Below are 27,093 nucleotides of genomic sequence, written 5' to 3'. Positions count from 1 at the left end.
TAACATAAGGGGAGGTACGTTCATAAAGATGTAGGAGAGGAGAGGGGAGGAATCTCCATGAGGAGAGAATCTCTTCACAAGAGATTCTTTTAAATTGCAGGTCAAGAAAGTAAGGTCTAGGAAAAGTGACCTACCAGATCTGTAAGGAGTAAGGCATAAGTGAGTGCTGGTAGCCACTGCCTTAATGGAGCCTCTGGAAGTCCAGCTGCACAGTTGTTAAACAACTAACAGTTTTTCTAGGAAACTCTCGAGCCCAGAGGAGTTGCAGTGATGGAGAGAAAGAATGATAATGACATGCCCACGTTTAGGGAGATACTATGGCTGATTCAGTTTTTCCAGGAGAGCTTGTGTGAGAAGGCAGAGGACATCAATGGAAGGTATCCTCTGCAGAGGCAGGGGAGTGTAACCTGATTCACAGCTTTTCTTTTCTCATCCATACTGTGATTTCTTCTACAATTTTTCCTTTTTTCACTTCTACTTTAACAGATTTTCTGTCTTTCTGTTTATTAAGGTTGTAAAAGTTTCATCTGGCTTCTATTCCTTTTTTCCACTATGAAATCCCCCTCTCAGTGGGACTCAATCTACTAATTTTCTCAATTTCTGAAGTTATCTTCCTAACTCAGAGGAGCTTTAGGCAGCTTTAGCACAGAGAGAAGCTTGCCTACAAATGGAAGGTATAGTTTATCATAATTAGAGATTAAGAGTAAGCAAAGTATTTATACATATTAATTATATAAACCAAGTACAGAGTGTCTCGTGCCTTTAACTGGACCAACCTAGACACAAAATTATACAGAAAAGTAGTTCTTTTTCCACTGTAAATGATGATGAGGTAATACTGTTTTGATGTTAAGTGATGGCAATGGCAATAAATATTGCTATAAGCAGATGAATGGCGATCTGTCTAATATAATTAGTATCTGGTAACATAAAAAGACATTTTAGATTTGTAGTATAATTAAAGAAATCAGACTTCAGAGAAATTGAATATACTTGAATCAGGTAAAAGGCATGGGCTATTAAATATGCTCATGCTGCTTTGCTGAATCAATACGGCTGCTACTTTCATTTTTCTTAGCTTTTATTATTATTAATAAATGTCAAGAAAACACCATGAAGCAGGAAGGTGGGCACAAAGTCAGAGTTTATAGGCAGCAGTACAAAGGTAAGACATGTAGTTTGCTCAAACATTTGTCTCATGCAGTAACAAAGGCATAAGCTTTAATGTCTGTAGTTGTTGTCATTTCTGTATTCTAATTGGCAAGCTTAGTGCTTTAGAAGTGCACATTCTGGCTAGATATATTACACTCTTTCTTTGGTAATGGGCCCCAGGCAATTTTCACTCTCTTCCAATTTATTAAGAATTTTTGTTTACCTTTGTCCAAATACTAGTCATTAATCATCAGTAAACAGAGCTAACTGTCAAACTCATGATGCTCAACCCAAAAACATAGATTCTACTTACAAAGCGTAGGTAATAACTGCATTGATTTAGCTGGAGTTGAGAAAGGAGGTGGTCCATCATAATCAAACTGAAGACACAGCTGTTATGTGTGTAGCAGTAGTTCATAATCTCTGGATGTCACTGCTGAAGACTTAGTTCAACATCACATTCAGTGGGTGGCAGAAGTCCCCATCACTGGGAAATCTTCTTAGTGGAAACAGCAGCATGTGATAATTTGCAGACCTATTTGAAATAAAGGGTCTTGGTGAAATATCCTGATTTGCCAATCTGAAGACATGCATTCAATTAACTGAAATATTCAGAGCTATAATGTGTCGTGTATCAATTATCTATCAAAGCAAGATGGAAATTAACATGAATCAGCAGCTGTGGATGGTCAAGGCAGTTCTTACGGCCACAATTATACATACACTAGAAAGCGATTGAGCCAATAACTCAGTATCTCTGGAGAATAAAAAGCGGCATAACATATTCCCTTGACTTCAGCCTCTCAATTATTTTGTATTTTTTTCTTAGGCAAGCTATTTTTTGCAAAGAAAGACAACTGAAAGACCGAGTTACATCCTCGTTAATATTTTGAAATGTACTTTCAAAGAGAAGATCTCCTACAATGTGTAAGACCAAAGGTCCCACTGCACCTTTCCTTTGGACTATAATGTATTTATCTTCCACCTGCTTGTCCAGTCCCATTTCAAAACATTTATCATGTCAGCTTTCACAATAACCTGTGGCAACAAGTTTCTGAATTGAATTATGTGCTTTGAAGGAAAAGTATTCTCTTTTGTTTGTTTAAGCCTGCTGCTTGATCTCTTCACTTCCCAACTTTCCAATCTATTTGGCCTCTTTGGCTGTTTGTTCTGTAAGTATGCAGGTAAAATCACTTTTCTTTTCATGCTGCTTCCCTTCAATAGATTCTCAAGTATTTCCACCTCGCGCTCAGTTTCTCACTAATTATGATCTTAGGCTCTGCATTTCCTGGATTCCTGTCCCTTGTATCCACTCTCCTTTTCTCATGGTCTCTTCTTCACCTTTTTCTTCATTTTTGGCCTAGTAGTAAATCTCTGTGATTGACTGTTCTCCATATTTGGAACAGCACTATGCCAAATTTGCACCAGACACCTTAGTTTATTAACTCCTGCCTCTAAATACATTTATAGAGGTCCACCTTCTGTGGCCGCCCATAATTCCAGCACCGTGCACTTTTACTTCTAGACAAGTTTCTTTTTAAATTAGTAGAAATACTCTGGAATCCAAACACACCTGAAATGAAACAAACTCCATTACCTCTATCTGTTCTAGATTCCTTTATTTTTGTCTGTTCATTTGCCCACTATCACATTTTTATTATGTTTCATTTCTGTTGTGGTGTTCTCATAGGGCCCCTTCTCCTTCCTTTATTTCTGTAACTCCCTTGTGCACATCTCTCACTCTATGAAAGTAAAAAACTGAGTAGAACAGTAATTTGACATAAAACTGAGGAGGTGAGGTTTTTTTCTGTTTTCTTTAAAAACTGAGCTTATCGGATAGGCAATAGGTCTCCTCGTTCGCAAATATTTTCACTGCAGGCCTCTGATAAATCTGGTGCACTGTTTTTGGATACCTTTTGGATACCTCATAAACATATATCAAAAAACACATAAAAAATATTCACTGAAGAGGCGGGGGAGGAGGTGGCAAGGAAAGGAAGCAGCATCCATGTGGAGCAGCACACTCCTGAGTAATCTAGTTGCCCTCTATTTTGGTGTTAAGACCCTAGACATTGAGGTTGCTGGACAATTCTAAAGTTTCCTCCTTTATAGTTCCTGAGTTGAAACGTCTCATTTACAGACACATCTCTGAGAAAAGACTTTCTTTGCCTATGGGAAAGTTCTACCCTTTGAGTGAACAAAGCTTGGGCTTTGCGAAAAGAGAATTGAGCAGACCCATGGTGTAATGGAACAATAATAACACGTACAGCTACAGTAGAGGGTGTTTTTAGTAAAAAACAACCTTGCCCTTACAGCAATCAAGGCATATCAAGAATATGAGGCTCAGAAGACTGCTTAGGACTTCATTTGAAATTCTGTGCATGTGAATACCTATGCTTTTTAGTTTTCAGATTTTTCTTTTATATCTGTGTTTGAATTAAAAGAAAGAGTGTGCCTCAGTTTTGAGTCCTTAAAACGGAGGTGAAAAGTCTCTCCTATTCCCGTCTTTTAAAAAGTAAAAATAACATAAAAAAATACAGAAGACAACTCACAGACAGAGGAGCCTGAGCTTTCAGCTGAAAAATAAATAAATAAAAGAATGCTCTTGAAGACTTTCTCCTTCTCAAAAGCCTTCCTTCCCCCCAAACCATCTCTTTTTCTTTTTCTCTCTTCCCCTTCCTGGCTATGCATGCATGCGTACACCCCCCCACACACACAAACAAAAACAAACAAACAGAGGTCTAGACTAGAGGTCTCCGGGAAATCCGCAGCAGCTGGATGGTTTTCTTGAAAAGCTGAGGTGTGGAGGAGTAAGGTTTCACTGTGGCAGGCCTAAGAAAGTAACTCATTATAACCCTATGTTAAAGGTAGCATTATAAACACACAGAGAATTTCATTCACGTGTTGTTCTGCAAAGCATAGCCCGTCAAACTGTGTTGAAATATTTTGATTTTGCATATACATCAACGTTCTAAAGTGACATTAAGGTATTAAATCATTATCATAACATTAAAGTTAACTTCTCCAGAGGACTCTCAGTTATGCTGAAAGAGGTGGCCCAGACCTTAAAGCACAATGCAGATGAATGCTGCACAATCAGGTGAATTAAGAAATCAGTGTGTAATATAGCTTTTATTATTGGACTAAAGAAGAATAATGTTTAGTTGACATTTTCAGGTATGAGAAGTCTGTCAAGAAACTTATTGTGGAATTGTTGGCTTAATTTTATGGATGAATTGTCCAGCTATTATCCCTGAACACTCACAAGGCAGCTACTTTGAAATTGCTTTTTGTTGATAAATACTTGAATAGTGGGGTCTATAGTTGAGCTCCGTGAACTGATATTTCTTCATTTATGATGACTTTAGAAAAATAAGATACAAATTTTTTTTTCAGATAAGTTCAAAATTATTTTGGAAAGGTCAAGAAAATAACATTCCAAACCACAGTACACTTTTGGGGAATCTGACACTTCTACAGTTTTACATTAAATTACTGTTTTTGATGAAAGAAAACTTTTAAAATAAAGTGATTTTGTTAAAAAACATATGGAAGATTTTAGTTTTGTTTTTTTTTTCCATACTGGAGTACTCATTGAGATTATTGAATTCAGATTATTTCAGTTGAATAAAATCTGAATTTGTCCTGGTTTTACTTTTTTTTTTCTCCTGGTGGATGCAGCAAATCTTTCTCCAGGTCCAATCTTTAACAACAAATTCTAACACGTATAGCTCATTCCTGTTTGAATAGAAGCTGTACTTATTCTAAAAACCTGTAGTTTTGGATAATGTCTTTAAAAACACACAACACTTGAAAATATGTAATTTTCTATGTACATATATAATTGGCTAATGTGATAGTTCTTGATTTGGATTCCCTATGTGATTTCTGAAAAGGAAAGGATTGTGTGTTAGTTTTGAATTATAATGAGTTTTTTTCTCCATACACAATAATTGCATAAAAATATTTTGGATGCTTGTATATGGGTAGAGCATCTACAATAAAGTACTTCTTGAACTAGATATTCTAGCTATATGGCTGTTGCTCTTTTGAAAAGGACTGTTTTAACTGATCTTAAGTGATGTGTGTTTCTAAAATAGTGCTGTTGAGTTTATTATCACTGATTTGCTGTAGTAGCACAGCTTGCTCGCTAATTTTTCTGGACTTCAGGCTTTGCTGTTGCTTATACCTCTAACATTCTTGAACTTTACTTCAGTTGAGCTTTTTTGTTTGGGGGGTGATACAAAATCACCATGTCTGTGAAGATCATATGCAATCTTCATGAAGAAAATATAACTGTTAACAGAATAATTTCACTTAAGACTGATGACAAAGTTATAGCCTAACAGTAGCTAATGATCTTCTGTTTCCATCTAGATCATTTATTATTCACAAAACTCAAACCATAAAGAAATTATTAAAGTGACTTAGTAATTTTCTAAATTGAAATCTTTCCTGCACCATTAGGTGCTATGTGGAATGCAGTTAAGGGTGTCCTGTCTCTATCTTCCTCATATGGTGCTTCTATAGCTTACCTTTCTTTTGAGAATAGGTTGCTCAGTTTTTCACTCAATTCAAGAAAGGAAAATGATACGCTATGTAGTGATATTGCTTAAAATGTCAACTGGTGATGCTAGCCTAGTGATACATCAGTACCATGTTTTGTTCCAACTGAGATTATAAACCTTGGGAAGGTAGCACAAATCATTGGTTATGAGCAAATGGAGATAGATATAAATGCTTTGGGGAGATTGCAAACAGCATCCTGAGTCTGAGAGGGGTAGGGAAAGCTTCTGTAAAAATTACGCATCTTTCTTAGGAAGCTTTGAGAAGTTCCATATCTAAGGTCTCTGGTCACATTTGAAGATGAGCATAGAGGCTCAGAAAGAAGTAGACACAGAAATGTGCTCATCTCAAACCATTAATATTTCTAACATCCATAATTTGATGTTAATAATTATTAGTTCTGATTATTCTATTTTTGCTACTTGTAATTTTAATGATTAATGACTTGTGAACTTTTTCTGGAGTTTATCTTAGCCTGCATTTCTATATTGCATAAAGGAAAAAATAATCAATAAAATATTTCTTACAGTATTCTATTAGTACTTTACTTACAGCAATTAAGTTTCCCCCCCCCCTTGTTTTCAGTATTCTTCCAAAAAAAAAACAGGTCAAACTGACAAAAATTTGAAATTTCCCTGAACAAAATTTAAAAATCTTCATAACATCTTTCTTCACAGCATAGGTTCAGTCTAAATTTGTGGTGGGACCCAAAGCATCTTTAGCCCCTCCTTCAAAAAGGAAACCTCTAAGCTGCAATCGCAAACTATTTTTTCTAGCTCTTACTGCTTGAATTCTTGACCCAATAAAACAAAATTCTCTTTGCTTTGTAATTAAAGTCACATTTTGTATTGCTAAATCATATCATAGGCTTTCTGCACTGGATCTTCCTCTGTCTTGCTATGCCTTACTGTGAATCGCTTTGGCTTTGTGTCAAGGATTCAGAACTGTTTTGACAGCTTTCAAGAAAGCTCATTGCATTGATCTTTCTGTATGACTCCCATGGAAAGGGGAAGAGACAGCAAAAACTAGCCAGGAGGACAATAAGGGTATATCTCAAAACCATTCTCAAGTTGCAGGGAGAAAAAAACAAACAAACCCCATTGCTAGCAAGTATGAGTATGGATCTCCTGATAAAGTTGGTTGGAATGGCCAGTGCCATATGAGGATCACCCACAACACCCTGACTTCTTTCACAAGGCTGTGGTTCCCTCACTAGCACTAAGAAAGCTGTAACCCCTTTTGAAGAAACTTACCTGGCAGGTGCCTGTGAACAGGTCTCCAGGTATCTGCTACGACTGATGGAGTTCATGTTATGGTGTAAGGTGATGTGTCATTTGTGAGAAGAGTGGTCCAAACAATTTTCAGTCAGGATTACTTTTCTTTTGTTAGAAGGCCTGAAGACAGAAGAATTAAAGTTTTTATTTCTTTTTTCTTTATCTACTTTATACTCTGACAAGCATTTCCTTTACTTTTCCTTCACTGGTATCCACACAGCTTGTTTACTCCCCAGATATGCCCTTGAAGAAAAAAAATTGCTTTTGCTTGGTAATCTCATGCCTGAGGAGGATGTATCTTTCAGCTGAAACAACCAATATTAATCCTCATGGCAAGTGAAGAAAAAAACGAACCAAAGGAGAGGAGAAGGGACAGAAAAAGAAGTTTGGCAGGGTAAAACTGTAGGAGTGGGTAAAGTGTTTTATTCTTTAGATATTGCTGTGGGTCATTGCACTAGTGGATTTGGTTTTCCCTCTGTAGTTTCTGTGTTTTATGTTTTCTTCAGGTTTCCTAATGCTTGACTGGTAGGAGGCAGGGAGGAGTTGTAGGAGGCTGACATGTTGAAGTGCTAGTTTGCTGCTTGATTGAGGAGAGCTCTGGATGGCTTTCATCATTCACAAGCAGGAACTGAAATCTCTTTGCACTGCTTTGTATATCATTTTGTTTGAAATAAATTAGCAGATATGACCAAGCATTTTTTTTGTAATAAATATTGTGATATTCCATTGGTGAACTGTCCTATTTGGTGGCTTAGTAGTTAAGGTGCCAAACATCTGCCTGCCTGAAGGGAAGCTGGATAATGTTAATAAAATTAAGCCCTGACTATATTGCATGTGTCCCACCATTCATAGTAGTGTGCTATAAAAAGCCAAAGAGTCATGGGGGGAATTGAACTACATGTATAGAACTCTTTTGAGCAAAGAAAGACGGAGCATAAAAGATTGACAGCCGGAAAGACAGGGTATTGTTTTCTCATGTAATGTACTATGGTGATAAGAATGTGAGAATTAAGTGTATTAGTCAAAGACAGTAGTGCAAAGAAGTGCAATAAACTATGTTTAGGTTGCAAAGATGCCATTAACTTGCCCAAGGTGATTTTCAATGGGATACAGCTATCCCACTTTGATAAAGCATTTCAGATTAGTGCTGGAGCCCTTTGATTTTATTTTGAAATAAAGTAATTTAACATAAATAACACTCTCTGTTATCCCTTTTTACTAACCTTAAAATTATTGCAGTGAGTTTTGAGTTGTTTAAGCAATTTCAGTGATTTTTCCTGAATTTCTCAGAGAAATGAAAGTAGCAACCATAATAAAATAGAGATCAGCAATCTGTTTACCTCCATTTAGTTTCAACACTTGTCTCCTTAATAGGGAAATTTTAGAAAATTCTGCTTTGCCTCTTTCTTCTTCCTAGTGCAGTTCTGGCTGAGTTTTTTGATTTTTTTTGCACAGAAAGAATCAAGTGTCATTCTGAAAAAGCTGTCATCTTTGTTCAAGGCTGCTGGTGTCTGAATTTGTATTGTACATTAGCTTTTCCTTATAGGTTTTCAAGGGCCAGCTGCCGGTACTTTATTTCATTTAATTTTGAATACTCCTATTTTATGGCTTGCAGAAACAAGGAAATATGACTTGTCTGTTTACTTAAAAAGAATAAACATGAACATCACAGCCTTAATGTGATTTTTTAAGCAGTGGCAATGGGCCTAGAACATCATATTAATAATGATAGAATGCTGCGCTTCTGGGGCAAATTATGCTGGCTTTATTCATACAAGATGTTTCCTGGCTTTTGTGGTAACATTTTGTCTTGAATGCAGTGAAATTGGCACTTCAGGTATGAGGACAACAGCTTTTTTAAATACGATTTTAAGAGATTTTGTTTTCTTTTGTGTTTTTGATTGTTTTGGTTTTTTTAGTAGAGGATTAAAATGGGACTCAGGAGATCTGTTCTGAACTCCCTTGTCAGGCTCAGAAGTCTGTAAAATGTAAGACATTCCGCTTAATTCTTCTGTGTTCATTTCCCCAGCTGTGAAATGGGAATGATGCTACCTCCTTTTCCCTAACATTTACTCTGCGCTGTCTAAATAATGATCTTACAAAACCTCAAGGCAGAGATCCATTCTTTACTGCATATATACTTGTTAATGTAAAGTTGTGAACAACATCAAGACATGTATAGATGCCTTTTTATAAGTAAAGCTACTTCATTTGAGGCTGCAGTCTCAAACAATGCTCTAAAACTGTACCTTTTTATTTAAAATGTTGAATTACAAAATTCTTTTTCTTAGCCTATTGCATGCTTTGCAAATTTTACTTAATTTCTTTCAGGCAAGTTGCATAAGTTTCAGTGATTTGCTCAGTGCAGTATTTGTAACCACTTTAATTAGAAAGATGGGCTTTTGTACAAGATAGAATGACTCCCTTAAAATGATAGGCTTTATTAATATTACTACTATTAAATGGGAAAGGACTTTTTTTTAACTAGTAGCAAAACTTATGGTAACTGTGGGAAAAAGCAGGTCTTACAGTATACTTTTGGAGTAATCTGAAGTACATATTAAATTCATACAACTCCAGAACATGGAAGATTAGTCTTTCTGTTCAATACTTGTTTCGATTTGTCCTTAGAGGTACATCTTGCACTAATAACCATTAATAAAGTAAAACTTAGAGCTTTTAGAGGTACATCTTGCACTAATAACCATTAATAAAGTAAAACTCAGAGCACTTGAAAACAGATTCTTCAATATTAGAGAATTTGCCTACTTGAGAATTTAGATTTTCCTTGTCCTAAGATAATCTTCAATATCTAATCATCAGGTCAACTTATTATCTTATCAAATTTATCCTTTTATGTTCTCTGTGTATCACCTGGTTTTAGCACAATTAGAAATTAAGAAGTAGTGCATTACAATCTATCTGTTTTCTACAGTACAAATGTTGCAATTCATATAATCTGCCCTACCAAAACTGAACAGCAACAGGTAAATGTATTGTAAGATACTACATTATGTCACCTTTTATTCTTCTACTTCACTGAGAGCAAGAATAGTGAGCTTTTTAAATGGCTAGACTGGTGACAAACGATGAGACTGATGGACAATGAAATGGGAGCGTGTTCCAGCATCTCAGGGCCTTCATTGCAAACTTCTCTTTCTGTTTCAAGGGAGCTGCAGCTAGAGTGCTTTTGCTGATCACAAATTCAGTGGAGTGGTGTGGGGAGAAAAATGATCCCTAAAGTAAGCACTGAGGGCTTCAAAGGTCAAACCCTACATTTTGAAAGTTATCAGCCACTAGCGCAATACTTAAATGGTCATGTTAGATGCTTTCCTGTGAAATCCTTGATTCAGGTTTCCTGTGGTCCCTATGTGCAACTCCACCAACTGTGTATGCAGCAGACTACTCCAGTCCTCAGGTGACAAAGCCGTGTTTGTGGCAACACCTGTGCTGTGGAGAAAGGTCATGTTTTTCTAGCCTGAAAAAAAAAAAAAAAGGAAAAATTGCCTTTTTTGCGTGTTTACTGCTATTCTTGGAATTTTAGCAAGTACTCATGAGCATTATAAAATGCATGGACACGATGCCCACTAAGTCCCGAGTTCTGTTCCGTGCAAGGGGAAAGATTCAAGAGGAAGGGTGGGGGCTGCCTCCGCTCAGCACACTCTGCTTGTTAGAGTCCCCATGGAAGGTGGTAGAGGTGGGTTTTATCTAAATATCCCTCCCCAGCCGCCTGACCCAGGGCCCCGCAGCACTGCGTGAGAGCTGGCCTGAGCCTGGGCAGCCGCACCTGTGGGGAGGAGGGAAGTCGCAGAGCTGGTCACTGCTCTCAGCCCTGAGAACTTGTCCTCCCTTAACATGTCCTTCCTTCTGCATTAGGCACTTCCTTCCCATTGCTTCTTTCTTGTCACCTGCCTGAGAGCCACAGCTCCTTGTTTTCTGACAGCTCGCACAACTGTCCTGAGCCCGACCTGGCTTTACTGGTGGAAAATCAGCCTTTCACACACCCGTGACAGCCCTTCACACACTCTGGTGCACAAAAATAAGATATTCAATAGAGTTGTTTCAAGAGAATTAAGGGCAGTTAACTTTTTCTTCATATTTCAGTGTCAAATGAGACGGCATAATCAGAAATAACTTGCTACTACACCTTATTTTTTCATATGCATCATATTTTTTATTTTGTTGTAAGCAATTCTGGTCAGAGCATGTGTTATAAAATGTGCCATGGTGTGATATCAGGTCCTCATTTTAAAGGATGAACTTTTAAGTGATTTGGGATGACACCATGTTGCCAATATTAAGTACTAATATTGAAATGGGCTTTGTTCTTTTGAGTTATATTCTTAACTTTCAAAGGATAGAATTTGGGCCAGGGATGTGTAGATACCGATTTTTTGCTTGGCTCTTCGGAAACAGAAGGAGTCATTGTCTTTTTTGCTGTAATTTTGTAATGCTTTGTCCTCCTTCATTTGCTACTGAAACCTATTGCTTTTGAAATAGGAAAAAAAACCCCACCAATCTATCAAACTTTCTATAAGAAGAGAGAACTATTGTTCTTCCCAGTTCCTAACTTAGGAAAAAAGAGCAATGAGATCAAAATCCTAGTATCTCTTAACACTTGGGTTTTTTTCCCTCTGTCCTGACTGTGCAACCAGACTATGTTTAATCAAACTTTAATGAGCTGTCCCATGTCTTCTAACATTTAATATCATCTATGGGCCCATGAAACGTCTTAGAATCATGGGACTACGTGAATTTATTTTCTTTTCTTTCTAAGCTGCCTAGCCATTTTAGCCCAGCTGTATGTCTTGCATTACGAACTCATCCACCAGAAGTCTCTAATGGTTTTGAATAGGGACCTAGATCTACATGGAGCTTTTGTTAAAAGGGTTTGGATATTTTTTAATGACATCTGATTTGCTAGCAAAAATGTCAAGCACATAATTGCCATTTCAGAGTTTCATAAATCTGAATCAATTAGTAAAAAGAACCCCTTGACCTCATGTCCGTGAGCCTTCATGGTCATTCAGTCTAAGTGCTAAGGAGCTATTGGCACATGATATTCAAACTGAACGATCCTTTTGTTCAATCCCGTCAGAGATTTCTCAGAGCAAGGCTAAATGCAGCTCCCTTTGAATTTAAAACCTTGCTAAATTATTTAGTACTACATACCACAGACTGATTAAATTTTGCACAGAGTAGTGAGATTGTTTCCCAGGTAGGTCATCACTCAGTTCAGTTTACCACTTAAAATTTCTTTCATTCTCAGTCAAAATACAGCAAGGGCCATCCATCATTATCACTTTGTCCTTTAATTTTTCTGTCAGCCTTTGTCAAGCTTGAAACAAAAGCCTTTACATTTTTATCAACTGCAGCTATTGTTGTCTGAATTGTGCTCAGTCATTTCAGAATATCGGTTGTGTTTTTACCAAGCAAGTCAAATATTTTCAATAGGTCAGATCTATCTTTCACATAAGCCCGCTAAACCAAACAGAACCATTGCTCATTTCTTTGGAAATGGAGAGTAAAAATGCTTAGGGCCAAATCGGCAGTGAGAGTAAATTGTCCCGGCTCCCTGCACTTAAATGGATGAATGTCTTCTGCCTCAGTAAGAAGAATGAGGCGTCAATTCGAGAAAGGAGAGGCGAGCAGGAAATTTTGATCAGGCAGGGCTTGCCAGTGCTTTGAGCCGATCTTGTACAATGCTATTCTGCCACTCATAAACAGTCTACTTCTGTGCCTGTGCTAAAGAGCAGCCTCCAGACCAGCCACGCGTTGCATGCCCCTCCTTTTTCCGCTGCCTGCTTGCAATCAGCCATCAGATTACCTGCTGTCTGCCTTCGCCTTGCCAGTGATCGTGTAGCTCAATGGCATGCTAACAGACAGTAATGGCCATGAAGAACGCCTTTCTAAAACCTTCCCCATACTTTTCTCTGCATCCACTGAACTGTGACATTACGTCAGGTCCTCAGTGAAAAGAGAGTTCTTGGCTGAGCATTTGCATCTCAGCTCAAACCCATCTCTGCCGCTAGAGTGTGGTTAGGAGCCCATCTCTTTCATTGAAAATCCAGTTCAGGTCTTACCTGTATAACCTGTGGGAACATATGTGAAAAAGAGTTGGGACTAGAGTCAGTAAATCCCCTCTGCATGAAGTCTAACCCCTTTTCAATTTCCAACAACTTTTATGGGAACAATTAGTTCTCTGTGAATTGTTTGTATTTCAGAGGTAGCAAGGTGATGAAATGAATACCAACTTAAATACATTATTGAATTTTTGACTGAATATCTGTCTGTCAACAAACATTCATTTTAGGAGTGAGGTTTCAGAATTAATGGTGACAATTACTGCTTGACTTCTAGATCTCTGAACATGGCTTTTCTATTTTCTCTGGTTCCCCATCTGCAAAATATAGCTATTTTCTGCTTCACAGGAGGCTAAGGATTAATACCTTAGTATTACTGAAGTAGCGATCTGGTGCATTGATTTGGGTATGTCTCCTTGAATTGAAAAGTTCCACTCTACAAGGTCTCTTGGTCATAATGATCCTCGGGTATGAACCCGGCATTTCTAGAGTCCAGAGCAGACTTAGATTTCATTGATTGGGCAATGCAGTGCTCTTCAGGCTGCTAATTCCTGGTTGCTATCTTGTACTGTAGTCTTTGAGAGCAAGTAATTGTAATGCTGTGAGCAAAGCAGACCAACTGCAGTCATTTGCATGGTGAATTTCACCTTACTCTGCTAAGAGCGAAACAAAGCCAATGCTATTGCTTGTATTTGCGTTTCTTTTGAGAACACGTTTTTCTTTGAGGCTTCTGACAAGCTGCCATTTTGATGTTTGGCATCAGAGTTTGTGACTTTGATCAGGAAACTAATTTCTGCACAAGTTTTCATTATTCTTGATCTGATCAGAAAAGATGAATCAATCACATCTGTATTAAAACACTGATATATCCTAGTTCTTGTTAACTAGTCTGTTTCCTAGGTAGCCTTTCTTTTAACATAAGAAATCTTGTTGGAAATACTTCAGTCAGAAGAGAAACCAGAAAGCAATGAACTAAATTCACCAGTGACTCATTTAAGCTATTATGTGGTAAAATAGGTAGACAGTGTGTTTGCAGAATGGAAAGCACTGTCATAAAACCGTAACTGTATTTGCCAGTTGCAGTTAACTTGCCATTGCATAGTCTTAAGTAAATGGCATATTTTAGAAAGATAATTAATGGAACCATAAGTCACACTAATTAGGTTTTACATACAAGAGTGATTTGTAAAGCTTTCCTAATAAACAAGGCTTTGCTTTCCTTAAGAAGTAGGTAGTTTTTTTTCTGTTTGATTTCATTTTTAGCAGATACTTATCAGGGAAGGAGTTTCCCTTTATGAGAAGCAATTGCATAGATCAGTACATGTGACATGTATCTTTTTAACATGTTAATTTATGTCTAATGCTTGTTATACTCAGTTCTGTTTAATTATTGTGGTACTCACACTCCAGGTAATGTTACCATTTTTCCTGGTGATTAATGTGGCTACACTGTGGGGTTTTTTAAAGGCCTGTTTTAATTTTTCTGTCTTGGGAATATTTTGTACTGAGAAACAGATTAAATATCAGTGTACAACAGATGAAAGAGGGATCTCATGCCATTTTCTGATGGCCTCGAAAGTGGAAAATCCCACAAATACAGATTCCAGAGAGAATAGTGCTGGTGTTTATCAAAACCAAAGGAATACAGAAAATTGTAGGTGACTCATAGATGTTAACTGACAAGGAGACTTTTAAAGTGGCAAAATAATCTGTTATCCAGTATGAAAATAAGGTAAGCATGCTAATTTGAAGTCTTAGGAGAGTAATTATGCAATGCTGAACTCAAGGACCCTGTGTCTGAAATGTGTTCTGTAGGGCCCAATACTGTAAAGCTCTGAGCTACTTCAGCTTCCGTTGATTTCAGTCAGAATTGATGGTACTCAGAGACCAATTGCATTTCTTTCCACGGCAAGGGAAGACAGATCGTGGGTCAGATTTTTACTCCTTTATTGCATTGAATAGCACCCTTCAGAAATATTTTCACTGAAATCAGTGTGGAATGGGTTACTTACCATCAACTGCTGAGAAAGTACTCCTTTCATTTTAAACCCGCGGTATAAATAATCTGAAAAATGTGAGAAGCTTTTTATGCCCTCACGGAAGTGCTTTTCTCTAGTTCTCTTCAGGGCTTTTGTTTGTTTGTTCTTTAAGATCTGCAATCACCTTATAAGCAAAGTGATATTGGTCTTTATTGCTTTTGGCAGTGTAATCAAAGTATTTTCTATCTGTACATCTGGTTATGTTCTACTCTGTACTGGAGCATTTTGCAACAGAAGTTGTTGGTTCCTCTGCAACGAAGCAGCGGCACACCTAAGCCTGGCATACCTGCACTTACTTGATGAAAAGCTGAAGGGTTTTGTAGGATGCTGTCATCAGGGCTATGCATTTTTCCTGACTTGTATACACAGGGTTTTTAAAGTAATATTATTAACATTTCTGATTTTTAGTCCTAAGCTGTTTTAGACAAATACTGATGTGTGTATTAACAATTAATTTTAAGTGTTAAGGATGACTGAAAGATGACTGTGCCTGCTAATTAGGGTAAAGATTTTGAAATATACTCTGCTCTGGATCTTAGCAGACAACTGTGTCTTAAACAAATGTGTGGGAAGAAGAAAAGCAATCTGGAAAAAGCAGCTTTTATAGTTAGTAGCATTTTCTCCCCTTTTTCCTTCCATTGAGTCTGTCTGAAAGTGGGTGTTTTAACATACAGCCATTTCTCGTTAACATGTGTGTGTTTATTTTAGCATGATGGTGTTGTTTTTTTCATCTCCCACTCTGACACAGCATGTTTCATCCGTATATGGTTTCTACAATATGAGACATTTAAAATGGCTCAATGAAGAAATGGATTCTTGTCACTTAAACAGTCACTCTCCAGATCTGTGGAAACTTGGTCATTTTAACAATGTTTTAAATTCCGTATTCTTGAAGATTGACTATAAAAATTGAGAGTGATATAATGTCAAGAATTTAAAGGTACTCTTGTACCTGTAATAATTTATGTTAATCATGTTTTAATTTAGTCATTTTCAACATACTTGTATTTACAAATTAAACCACTATTATGGTTCTCCTTTGTTTGCATGATATGATTTTATTTTATATTTTTTTTTCCACTCACCAGATGTTTTCAACACTTTGCTTCCCACTACTGTCATCCCCTCCCTTACCACTGCAACAGTCACAACCACTGTAGCCTTAACAACCAGCACAACCACATCGGCAACAGCCATCAGCACCAGAGGTACAGTATGCTTCTTTGTTATGGCCTGAAAAACACATTATAAATAGGAAATTATAGGTTTGATTTTTAAGAAGGGTAGGAATTGATCAAGAGAGGGTTCAAACACTTTAGTTCGATATATATATTTAATAGAATAATCCACAGGATGGTACATGGTTAAGAAAGATTTTGTATGACCTTGAATATTTTCATTGCTCTAGCAGCGTGTATGTGAACTTTGACAGGATGCTTAAATTATTTGTATACATTTGCATTTAATTTTTTTAAGGTTAGTAAATTAACTTTAATGTAAAATGCAAGCAAGCTATTTTTAAATAAACATGACCTTTTAAGACTGGTTATTTTGGGTGCCAATGTTTAAAACAAGCTGGGTGTCTCGGCATTGGAATTACTGTTGATGCAATCTTGCTTGATAACAAAGAGGCATCGCATTACATCACCCTTGTTAGTCTTTTACAATTTAAGGTATTCCTAACTTAGGGGTGTCTTTATCTTACCAGAACTAGAGTAAATGAGCTGGAATTTCTCTCTCCCCTCACTACCCCCCATCCTGTTGGGTTTTTGTCTGTTATAGCTTTTTAAATGTTTCTAGTAATGCTTTGCTTTGTTATGAACAAAATATAAAGTTTAATTTTACTGTTGTATTCAGTGACTGATCAGATAACTGTTCAATAGCGAAGATGTGTGTGTAAGGTTTCACAGATTATCATCTTCTGGGTAGCTAGTAATATCTCACGGTGCGTAAAATGGCAGAAGGTTCCTATGTGGTCTGTTGAAGGCTTTCATTGTGCAAGGAGAGAGGAAATAATATTAACTTACCACACTGCAAGTATTCACATGATGAGGTATAATTATCCCAGGAAAGTTAAGACAGAGTTATGAAATCTTTTCTTTCTGGAAGCGTTGTTGCGAGTCAGTTGTAGTGACCTGCCTAACTTGCAAGAATAAGCTGAGCTAAATGCAAGTCCATTGTATAAAGATTGTGATAGTATCAGATCACACAACTTCTTCTTCCATAGGGCATTGGTATTTTAATATTGTGGCCTTCATGTAATAAACTGATATCAAACCTGAAATTACTTTTTAAAGCTTTAATATTACTTATAGTGTGAAAAAAAATTGTTGTTTTAGTGAAAAAGAGAAAGAGCATTATAGTAGTCCTTTCCCTCCAGAAATAAAGGATAGACCATGGAAAACAGTCCAATGCTCACAGGTCTGAGTAGTTGCAAGAGGAACATTGCCTGAAAAGGAACAGAATGACAGGAACGATCATGTCTTTATAAGAGTGTTTTGAGTCAAGCAGCAGAAGCTTCCCAGCTTTCTGAGGGTTTGGATACTGGAAGGACAAAGTGCTTGTTGTGCCATGTTGGTGTTTGCTGTCCTTAACAAATTGTTTTCTTCTTCTTGTTCTGTGGTCATAACTAAACTATGTCGCTGTTGTGATTGTATGTTTAGTGTACCGATGTTATTAAGGCATTGCGTTACCTCCTAAGTGTGGTTTAGGACCTCATTTTCCTTTACTCTGAAGTGTTCATTTTCACCATTTGTGTGCCCGGCATCAAGAGAAAGATCTGGAAAAGGAGAACCCTCTTCTAAGCTTCAGCTCTAACACGTATAAGAATGCATGTAATTTGATGCTACGGTAACAAAGATACACTGCTTTAAGAGAAAGTAAAAGAAGGAAATCTGGGTGAAGGTGATCAGTCACTAAAACATGAGCACTCACTTTTCCCAGAAAAAGAAATGGCTGAGAAGATGAGACCACTTCAACCTCAAGGAACTGGTAGATATGGTCTCTTGGGCAGACAATCTAAGAGACAAAGGAGTGCAGGAAGACTGTTTCTTGAAAAGCTTGTATTGAAATAAAAATGGCAGTATATCCCAGTGCATAGGAAAAATAGGACACATGTAATAGACTAATGAAGTTGTCTATCTAACAATCTGAGAAATCAAAACCCACAGAAATATGAAAACAAGAGAAGATTACTATAAGCATAAGTCATAGAGTATATCAGTGTGGAAGAAACAGGAAACCAGGCATAAAATTAGAAACAACCAGATGCAAAAGTAATGGCAACTAGCAAGGTGTGAGAAATTTAACAAAACAAAAGGGTTTAGAAATACATTAGATTAAAGACAAAAATAGACAAAAATAAAGAAATGTAGTGATCCTATTCATGAATGATTAGGACAAGGCTGAAGTAATTGGTGTTTTATCAGCAATGGATGACAACTGGAGTGCTGTTTCTAATAGGGGTGTCGCGCTGAAAGATGACCACAATAGAGACAGATCAAAGAACACGGACAGGAAGTTTAAAGATACGCTCTGTGGGGATGCTGAAGGCACCAGTTTGTTTGGTTTTGCTTTCAAAAAAGAAAAGTCAGTATGACTCTGAAGAAGAGTTATTTTCCAAGTTCAATGGGGAAAACAAATCCACTGAATTAGTGCAAAGGCATTTAATGGGGAAACTTTCTAAGTGCACAGGAGGCAGTGATGCAGTGTGTCTATTGAAGTTCTATGACTTCATCCTTGCTTTCTTTAAAAATGCTTGATTCCCGTGGCAGAGGGAAATGGACAAGATGCTCTCCTTAGGTCTCTTCCTCTCCTATCTTTCTTGGACCCATAAACAATTAATGTTCACAAAGTTACAGTGAATGTTGTGAAGGCAGAGTACTGCCATCCTGAAATACTAGACTGAACCTTATCTAGATTGTCAGAGCACCTACACACCAGAGGTACAAGCAGCATAAGAGCCATTTTGGAGAGGATCAGATTTTCAGTAGTATCTGTTTCTGGCTGAGCAAAAAGTACCATATAAACATATTTTCCTTTGACACTTCTGCTTCTTATTCCAATAAGATTTTTGACATGAAGGAGTATATAAGGACATAAAGTTGAGAAGCTATTCATATATTTTCAACCTTCAAAACAATTTTTTTTGTTGTGTTTTGGCTTCCAGGTATGTTGGAAACAGGATTTCTTTTTATGTTACTTTACTGGATCTTGTTTGATCATGCCTTAAAGAAACAGAAGTTTGCCCCAGATCATAGGGTAGTACATACTAATTAATAATATCCTTGAACTGGATTTCCAGTAGCTGACATAATAGTCTTGCTGGATGAATTTCACTAATTCTATTCTAAAATTATGACTTGAAACTTATGAATCACCTCAGGTAAATTTTACAAGACATTCCGGTATTCTGCATGACTTTTACACAGTGCACCTTGAGGATATGTTACTCCACATCCAGTCACAGGAGATGTCTTTACAGGAATATGAATCAGGATAGAAAGAGCCCAGAAAGTCTGTAAATCTAAGGCATTTTACATTACGATGATTGTACCTCATCATTACCAAAAGCCTGAATTAATGGGAAAAAAAAAATTCTCCAAACCATCATCAGTTAATTCTGGAACTGTGTGACCCATCTCTGTCTTAATTTGCATGGCATTTAGTAAACAACATGAAAAAAGTTACTGATCCAGTTGGATGACAACATTATAATTCATAAACATCCTCTTTAGTCAAACTTTTCACTTTCTCAGACAAATGTATGCTTGCTTTTGTGCTCGGTCCTTCAGGAATTAATTATTCTTTTACTGGTACATTACCTACTAACTCGAAAAATCTAAACACAGTTTGATGCCAGTGAAGAGTATTGCCCTTTATATATTTGTCAAGGGTATCTTAAAGCCTAATAACCATGATGAGGAATGTACGACAAAATGAGAATAAAATGTATGAGAAGAAACAATTCTAGAGGACTACAGAAAGAATAATTATACACTGTATGAGTAGTTTCCTTTCTATCAGATTTATGTAATGTTATTTGTGAAAGCTGTGCATGGATCCATGCGAGTGTTCCCTTTTGTGACTGGGAAGAGGCACAAGAGGATTGTGGATTTGCCCCCAGCAGTGAAACAAGGGATGCCTCCCTTGGAGAAATTCTTTGTTAGCATAAAGTTAATTTAGATGGTTCTGTGCCAATCCTTCAAAGTCCTGTAGATGGAGAGGGAGTGTGATTAACAGTCTAGGAGAAGCCACCTCAAGTCAGAACAGCTCTGCGTTTCTGGATTCACAGAGGAGAAAAGCTTGTGCACACAGACGTACATATAACCCTCCCACAGGCTGGCATTATGTTAATCTCACACACACACACACACGCTCTCACACACTGCGATTTTTTAAATTTAAATCCTTTTCCTGTCAAGAAAAAAACAGTCAAAGAGGTTATAAAACTTGTTAATTTTGACTTATTACTGAAGATTGAAATCTTACCACCACCCCCTAAATAGGTACAAAATTAACATTGCAAGAACATCCCAAACTCAAAACATAGATCCATTCAGTTCAATTGCACGTATCAGGGTGATTCAGTCTCAGCTGACTCACTTGTATAATGACTGTGCCAGAATGTTCAAAGCTTTATATAGCAACGCCTAAAAACATCTCCAAAAGTCATTGTGTATAGCAGAGATATGATGCTGCTCCCAGGCAGCTGCACTATGAAGTTCAAGAGCATATTTAATAGTCAGGGCGACCACAAAGCCAATGAATGTACACATTTATATATGAATGAAATCCCTGCTTTATTATAGTCCACTTTGCTTTTAGTGTTTTTGGCTCTGCTATAAAAGAAAGATTTCTTAAAGGAGATCCGTGGAACTAAATCTAGAAGAAGAGTTTACAAGTGGGAGTAAGGAAGGGTTTGAGGATGTGATCATTTTGAAAACTATTGTGAATTTAAGTGTGAATATTTCTATTTAATAGCATAAATTTCTACCATCGTAGCTAAAAAATTACATTACTTTCTTTTTCTCCCATTTTTACCTTGGAGTCTGGGGGGGCGGGGCGGAGGAAAAGACTAGAATACCTGTTTCATTATAGGCAGTTTAAATGCAGAAACTACTTGGACAGTACTTGTAGTCCTCAGGTTTTTCGGTATCAAAAAAATGTTAAGCATTACCAGTTCTTTCCTTGTGATTTCATTTTTCTTTCACATAATCTGATTAATATAACTTGGCACTTTGAGATATTGACAGAGAAAGAAACAACAAAGCAAGGAAAAGGTGTAGAATATGTGAGGGACAAGGGAGATAAGGGTAGACTTATATCTTAAATATTGTTGTGTATGCTTACTTGCATTCAACTCTGATAATAAAAAAAATTATTGTCTTCTAATGTTAAAAGCAGTTTTGTATGACAGCATGCTAAAAGCTAGTTGTTTTATATACTATGTTATAGCTGTAGCAGTAACATAAAATCTAATTTGTGTCTGTTTTTGCTCAAACCACGTAAGAAAATTACAACTTTCTGGTTTTTATTTCTTCTTTCCCATTTTCCTTTCCCTTCCAATAATCTCCTACTGGCTTATCCAACTTCTAGGTTTCCCAGGAGGCCAAACAATTTGAGGTTCAAACCAACGTTCTTTAGATTTTTTTTTTCCCACCAGACATTCAAGTAAGCCTTTAGCACCCATCTTGCAAGAACTGCCATCTCTTGATTTTATAATGACTTCTTTCATTACCTTTATTTTTCATTCTGCTTGTTTCCCAGCTGTTTATAATGTGTGCTAATAAATCATGGTAAACCTAATTTAGACCATGATGAAATCCCAATCCTATTTTACAAGCCTCTTTCCCTAAGTCTTGAAACCTCCCGGGTTGTCTCTGGTCAGAGCTATCTGTTACCCAGGTGAAACATCCGCAAGCTACAGCTGAATAGTAGCTGGGAAACCTGCACTAGCCAGCATCTGCAACCAGCTGATAGAGAGGCCAGGAATAGAAAGCGCCCTTCCGTTCCTTGGCACTTGTATGGGCTAAATAAAAGAGGCCAGGAAGAGAAATGGTGCCCAATTTCCCAAGGTCCACTAGCTAACAGGTGCAGAGGGGAGATGCAGGAGTGTAACACAGTCTGCCTCCTTTTCTGTGTGCTCTCTGCTACCAAGGGCTCCGACACTGGAAGAAAAACTCCACAGCTGTGTTTGTGTACGGCCTCAGCTCATTAGCAGGCACGTGGCTCCTTGGGCCAAATCCTAGGCTTCTGTGCAACTGGGAGGACAAACCCAAAGCAGAGATCCAATGTACCTGGAGAGCAGAGAGCAAGATGGCAAGATTTGAGGGTTGTTTTAGGATCAAACAGTTGAATTTTTTATATTGAAGTATACCTGTTGTGGTGAGATTAAAACATGATGTTTATGGAAATATGAGGAAATTAGAACCCAGAATTAAAAAAAAAAAATTATTAGGCAGTCCTGTGCTCCTCTCTTCTCCTGTGGTATTTGCAGGATGCACAAGAACTATGCTATGCACAGGGGAATCCAGAATACTTTTGCCCAACATGAGCAAGGAAGGTGAATTGTTATTAGTTCTGTCTGTTTCTTTGTAGATCCCTCAGTCTTTCTTCTGACTCCTTCGGTATATACAGCTCATTTGGTTTCACTTGCTGTTTAAGTTGCATGACTCTTGCTAATTTCTAGAGTTTCTGGAAAGAGAGAAAAACAATAGGATTAAAACAGATACGGAAAAAAAAAAAAGCTTTATAGTGTTGCTGCTTAAGCCTATTTTGCCAGCTTTTTCTCATGAAATTATTCTTCTAATGTGTACCTGCCCAGTCCTCGTGTCTGTGCCTTCTCCGGCTCCTCATGTGTTGAACAGGACTTGGAGTTTCTAAAGTTCTACAAGTATATTTTCAAGAGGCTTAATAGTCCACAGTGCCCATTTTAGGGGAAACAGAGTATTTGTTCCTTTCCCTAAGCAACATTTAATTAGGGTTTCATCCCACTAGTCAGGCTTGGTGGTACAATTAATGCTGCAAATTCTCAAAGCTCACAAAATTAAGATCAACAGAGGAGATTGTAGCATCTGTTCTAACTCAAAGAACTCCTTGGTTTTTTAGGTCTGATAGATACTCAGCCAGGAAAAGCCTTCTTATAATATCATGAAAGTGGCTTTTGAGAATGTTAGTGCAGTGGATCATGTACACAGATTTGATAGGTGCAAAAAAGTTAAAATTAGGAGTCCTCAGGTGTTCCTCTTGTTCTCATGGTTCATGGTATAAGGTATCTCTCTGTAGCAACCAACTAACCCCCAAAAAAAATAAAATTAGGAGTCCTCAGGTGTTCTTGTTCTTTACCCCCCCCCCCAAAAAAAAAAAAAACCAACCAAAAAACCACCCCAAATTCAAGCAGTTTCTTACCTTACTGGCTAGAATCCTACAGATTTCTAAGTATGTCCACAGAGAATCAGAATCATGACAAACAGTACATGCTCACATGCATGGTGATCATAGACCAAAGACATGCTAGCTCCAAGCAAGAAGCTGTACAAACATAATAATCTACATTTTTTTAAATTAAGGCTAGGAATTTTGGATATTGTTGCATCCACAGAAGATATCTTCCTGTGGCTCAGAGGAAATAAGACAACAGGGCAGTAAGAAGCATCAGATTGTGGTTATGAAAGGAAGTACTTTTTCATGCAGTGTGAAACTAAAAGTGAAACTGGATTATCATTACATGTTAAAAAAATGGAAATATCCTGATGTTTATATTGTAAGCAGACCAAAACCAAGTGTTTCTGTGTGGCATTCTCAGTTCTCAAATACTTTTAAAAGATGCTTTATAGTTGTAATATCAGTCCAAGAGTAGTCCTCGAGTCAACATACACAGCACTAAAGCAGTCTAGCCACAAACAAAAATTCTGGCAACATGACGCACATCATGCTAGTTACCTTGATTGCCACGAAATGTACTTGGGCTTTTCAATTTTTATCTTTTACAAGCTAAAGCAAAGAAATATGCAATTTAGAAAATTGTAGTTTTCTCTGCTTAACAGCTATTATGATGTAAGATGAAGACTGTCGTCATTATTATATGTTATTTGGTCATATTATTCATGAAATGAGGCTGTTGCATTCTGGAACAAAGGAGGATAGATTTCATACTCTGAACAGTTTGCCATGTAAATGAACATCATAAACGAGACATAGATTACAACACAGGCATGCTGAATACATGAAAGGAAAGGAAATATCATAATATCATATATTAGGAACCTGCTCTTTGTGTCTGGAACAAATATTTCTAGTGCTAACAAATCCATCCAGCTGTCAGCTTGCAGTAATGAAGTATGCAACTTAAAAAGTACACAATGATTTCCAGCCTTGATGGATTATCACTTAACCCAAAATGCAACGCTGTACAGATACGTATCACAATTGGTTGATGGTCTGATAAAGATTCCATTATATAGCTGAGCTCCGGAGAGGCTTCAGCAATGCGTCAGGAATTCAAACATTCCTAACCTGAGCTCTGATCACACTAGGTTTTTTTCTACTGAATATGAATTATGCAGTCTAACAGTCCCTATTGTAAGCTAGCAGTACGAGAGATTTTCCAAATTAAGAGTCCCTTCTGCTGGAAGCATGCTCGCTGCCTGCGAAGAAAGTCCTCTGCTCTGAATTCATCCTGAGACTTTCCCTCGGGTGCCACAGACCGTAGGGTCTTAGCACTCCTTCTGCCCAGCCTCCACACGTAACTAGCAAGGAAACACCGGCCTTTCAGAAAAGTGCATGGGAAGGACTGAAGTCATCAGTATCACCAGCTCTACGTAAAGTGTAACATCAAAGACGCTATGTGCTGAAGACTGTAACCATACTGACCATTTTCATCTGACCTCTGGTTGAGTGGTGACCTCGGTCATAACATTTGCTACATTTTATTAATGTGTAGTCATTTTCAGTATTCAGGTGTAAACAAGACATGAAACCTATATTATTCATACTAATTTCATACTCCAGTCATGCTTAACAATCTTGTGACTTTCAAAATAATAGAAATAGTTGTTTAGATATTCATACCTGCTGCTTTAAAAGCCAGAATTCCACTGATTTTGAGAGACTTTTAGGATCAAGTATTTATAGCTCTACAAGCAGTTTGGCTTGCAAATTGGTTAAATGAGTTTATCCCATCTAGCTGACAGGTAGTTTTGAGGTTTGGATGAATCTGGATTTTTCTAGTCCAAAGAGAGACAGAGTATTTTTAGTGTATTGTCAGTGTTGCCTGCGGTGCCCCATAAGCTTGAGAATGACCTGCAGATTTGTGAAGAATTTCCTCTACGTGGTGAAGAATTTCTTCTACAGGGGAACAGACTGTAATATCCTTTCTTCTATGTAACACCGTACATAACATAAGCTCATTAATTTTTGGTGGGACTATATGTAGTTTAGTATGTTATTCATAGATTAAAATCTCTGATCTGCTAAGTTCAGAGGGACCCACTGGGTCAGTTGCCTAAATTCTTGTACAGATTCCACTTTCATAGATTTATAATGAGGAATGGAAACACTTATTTTATTAAAGAACATCCACCAGAACATACATAGACTTAATTTGGGACCTAATGAAATGGGGAATCCACCATTTCCCTTGGTGTTTCTCTTCAGCAGTTAACTATCCTCATTGTTACAAATTTGAGCCTTGCTTCTCAGTTAAATTTCTTTGAGGGTAACAACCATACATTGATTCTTGTTAAAGCTTTCTCCAGTAAAAAGGCTTCTCATTCCATATGTATTTTCTTCTCAAAAGTGAATATTTATTGGAAAGAAGACTCTGTAAATATGCTTCAAAATTTATTGTTGGACTTCATTTGAAAGAATTGAATCTACGCTCTTTAGGATCCTATTAAAACTTTTGGTTGATTTGTGTTGTTTTAAAGGCATTGTCAAGCGTATCTTCGATGATGAGGGTTAAGAGAAATACATTTCTTTCTCTGAAATACATTTCAGAGAAAGATTAAGCAAATAGTTTCTGTTGAATATGTTTCATTGTTGCTGTATTTATATCAAAGCACAAGGCTAACATAGTTTTATTTTATTTAGAGAGATATTTACGGTATTTAAAGATAGTACCAGTGAAAACCAAGATCTTTTTTCCTGACGTTACTGTGTAAGGCAGATTTTGGCAAGTTCTGTGCTGTCAGGATACTGATGAACTGCTTCACTGTTAAAAGCAAAAGTATACAACTAAGTATCGTTACCGTTAACAACAAGGACAACTAAAGCAATTGTTCCAATGTTAAGTGGGATGTTAAAAAATGACTGAAACGGTGCTGACAAGGTCTAAAAATTAGCAAAGGAAAGAAAAAGAGAGAAAAATGCTTATAGTTTCAAATTTATTGCTAACACCTTTAATAAAAAATGCACGTCTTTCTCACTAACCAGTGAACTAAAGTCATCAACTGTGCCTTTGAAGCTGAAAAGATTACTCTCTCTGCCCTTGGTTTCTCTGACACTCCACTTGAAACACAGTTAATAACTTCCAGTGTGAGCCTCACAAAATACAGAATTGATACTAATTATATTAAGTTTTTTTGGATGAAAGATGACCTTGGTAAAACTAGAAGCTACAGCATTCCCTAGAACAATAAAATAAAAGCAAAATCTACAAAGAGTGACTTTGGAGATTATTTAATCTGACCTATTAATTTTTGCATGTAAGTTTATTCAAATAGTGAATGCAAAAAAAGGGTATTCTTAAGGTAATGTTTTAGCATTTTTCAGAACATTGAAATCAACTGCCTAGCCATCCCCCTTTTTTGCTGCATTAGCAATTTTGGGTGTCTGTTCTGTGTTGACTTTGGAGACCGTACCATGGAGAAAACTGGGTGCCGTGGTGCTTGGAGAGGCTGGCTTGTCTGCGCACTTCACGGGAGTAGCTCCCTCAGGAGCCGGCAGAAGCATCAGTACGGCTTAGTACTTGGCCCGGGT

At 37.2% G+C, this 27,093-nt stretch overlaps 1 protein-coding gene across 1 annotated transcript in view; it reads left to right on the top strand.

The window, feature by feature from the left end:
* The window catches only part of CADM2 (cell adhesion molecule 2), a 196,220-nt gene that overhangs the window by 134,638 nt on the left and 34,489 nt on the right, over positions 1-27,093 (top strand). The window contains exon 8 of the mRNA XM_009274511.1: positions 16,203-16,322. Within this exon, the coding sequence (XP_009272786.1) occupies positions 16,203-16,322 (120 nt within the window). The remainder of the gene's footprint in view (positions 1-16,202; positions 16,323-27,093) is intronic.

This window comes from Aptenodytes forsteri, unplaced genomic scaffold, assembly GCF_000699145.1.
Source record: "Aptenodytes forsteri isolate BGI_AS27 unplaced genomic scaffold, ASM69914v1 Scaffold207, whole genome shotgun sequence".
Lineage (NCBI taxonomy): Eukaryota > Metazoa > Chordata > Aves > Sphenisciformes > Spheniscidae > Aptenodytes > Aptenodytes forsteri.
The sequence above is the reverse complement of the archived record's forward strand: the minus strand, read 5'-3'. Positions and strand labels throughout refer to the sequence as shown.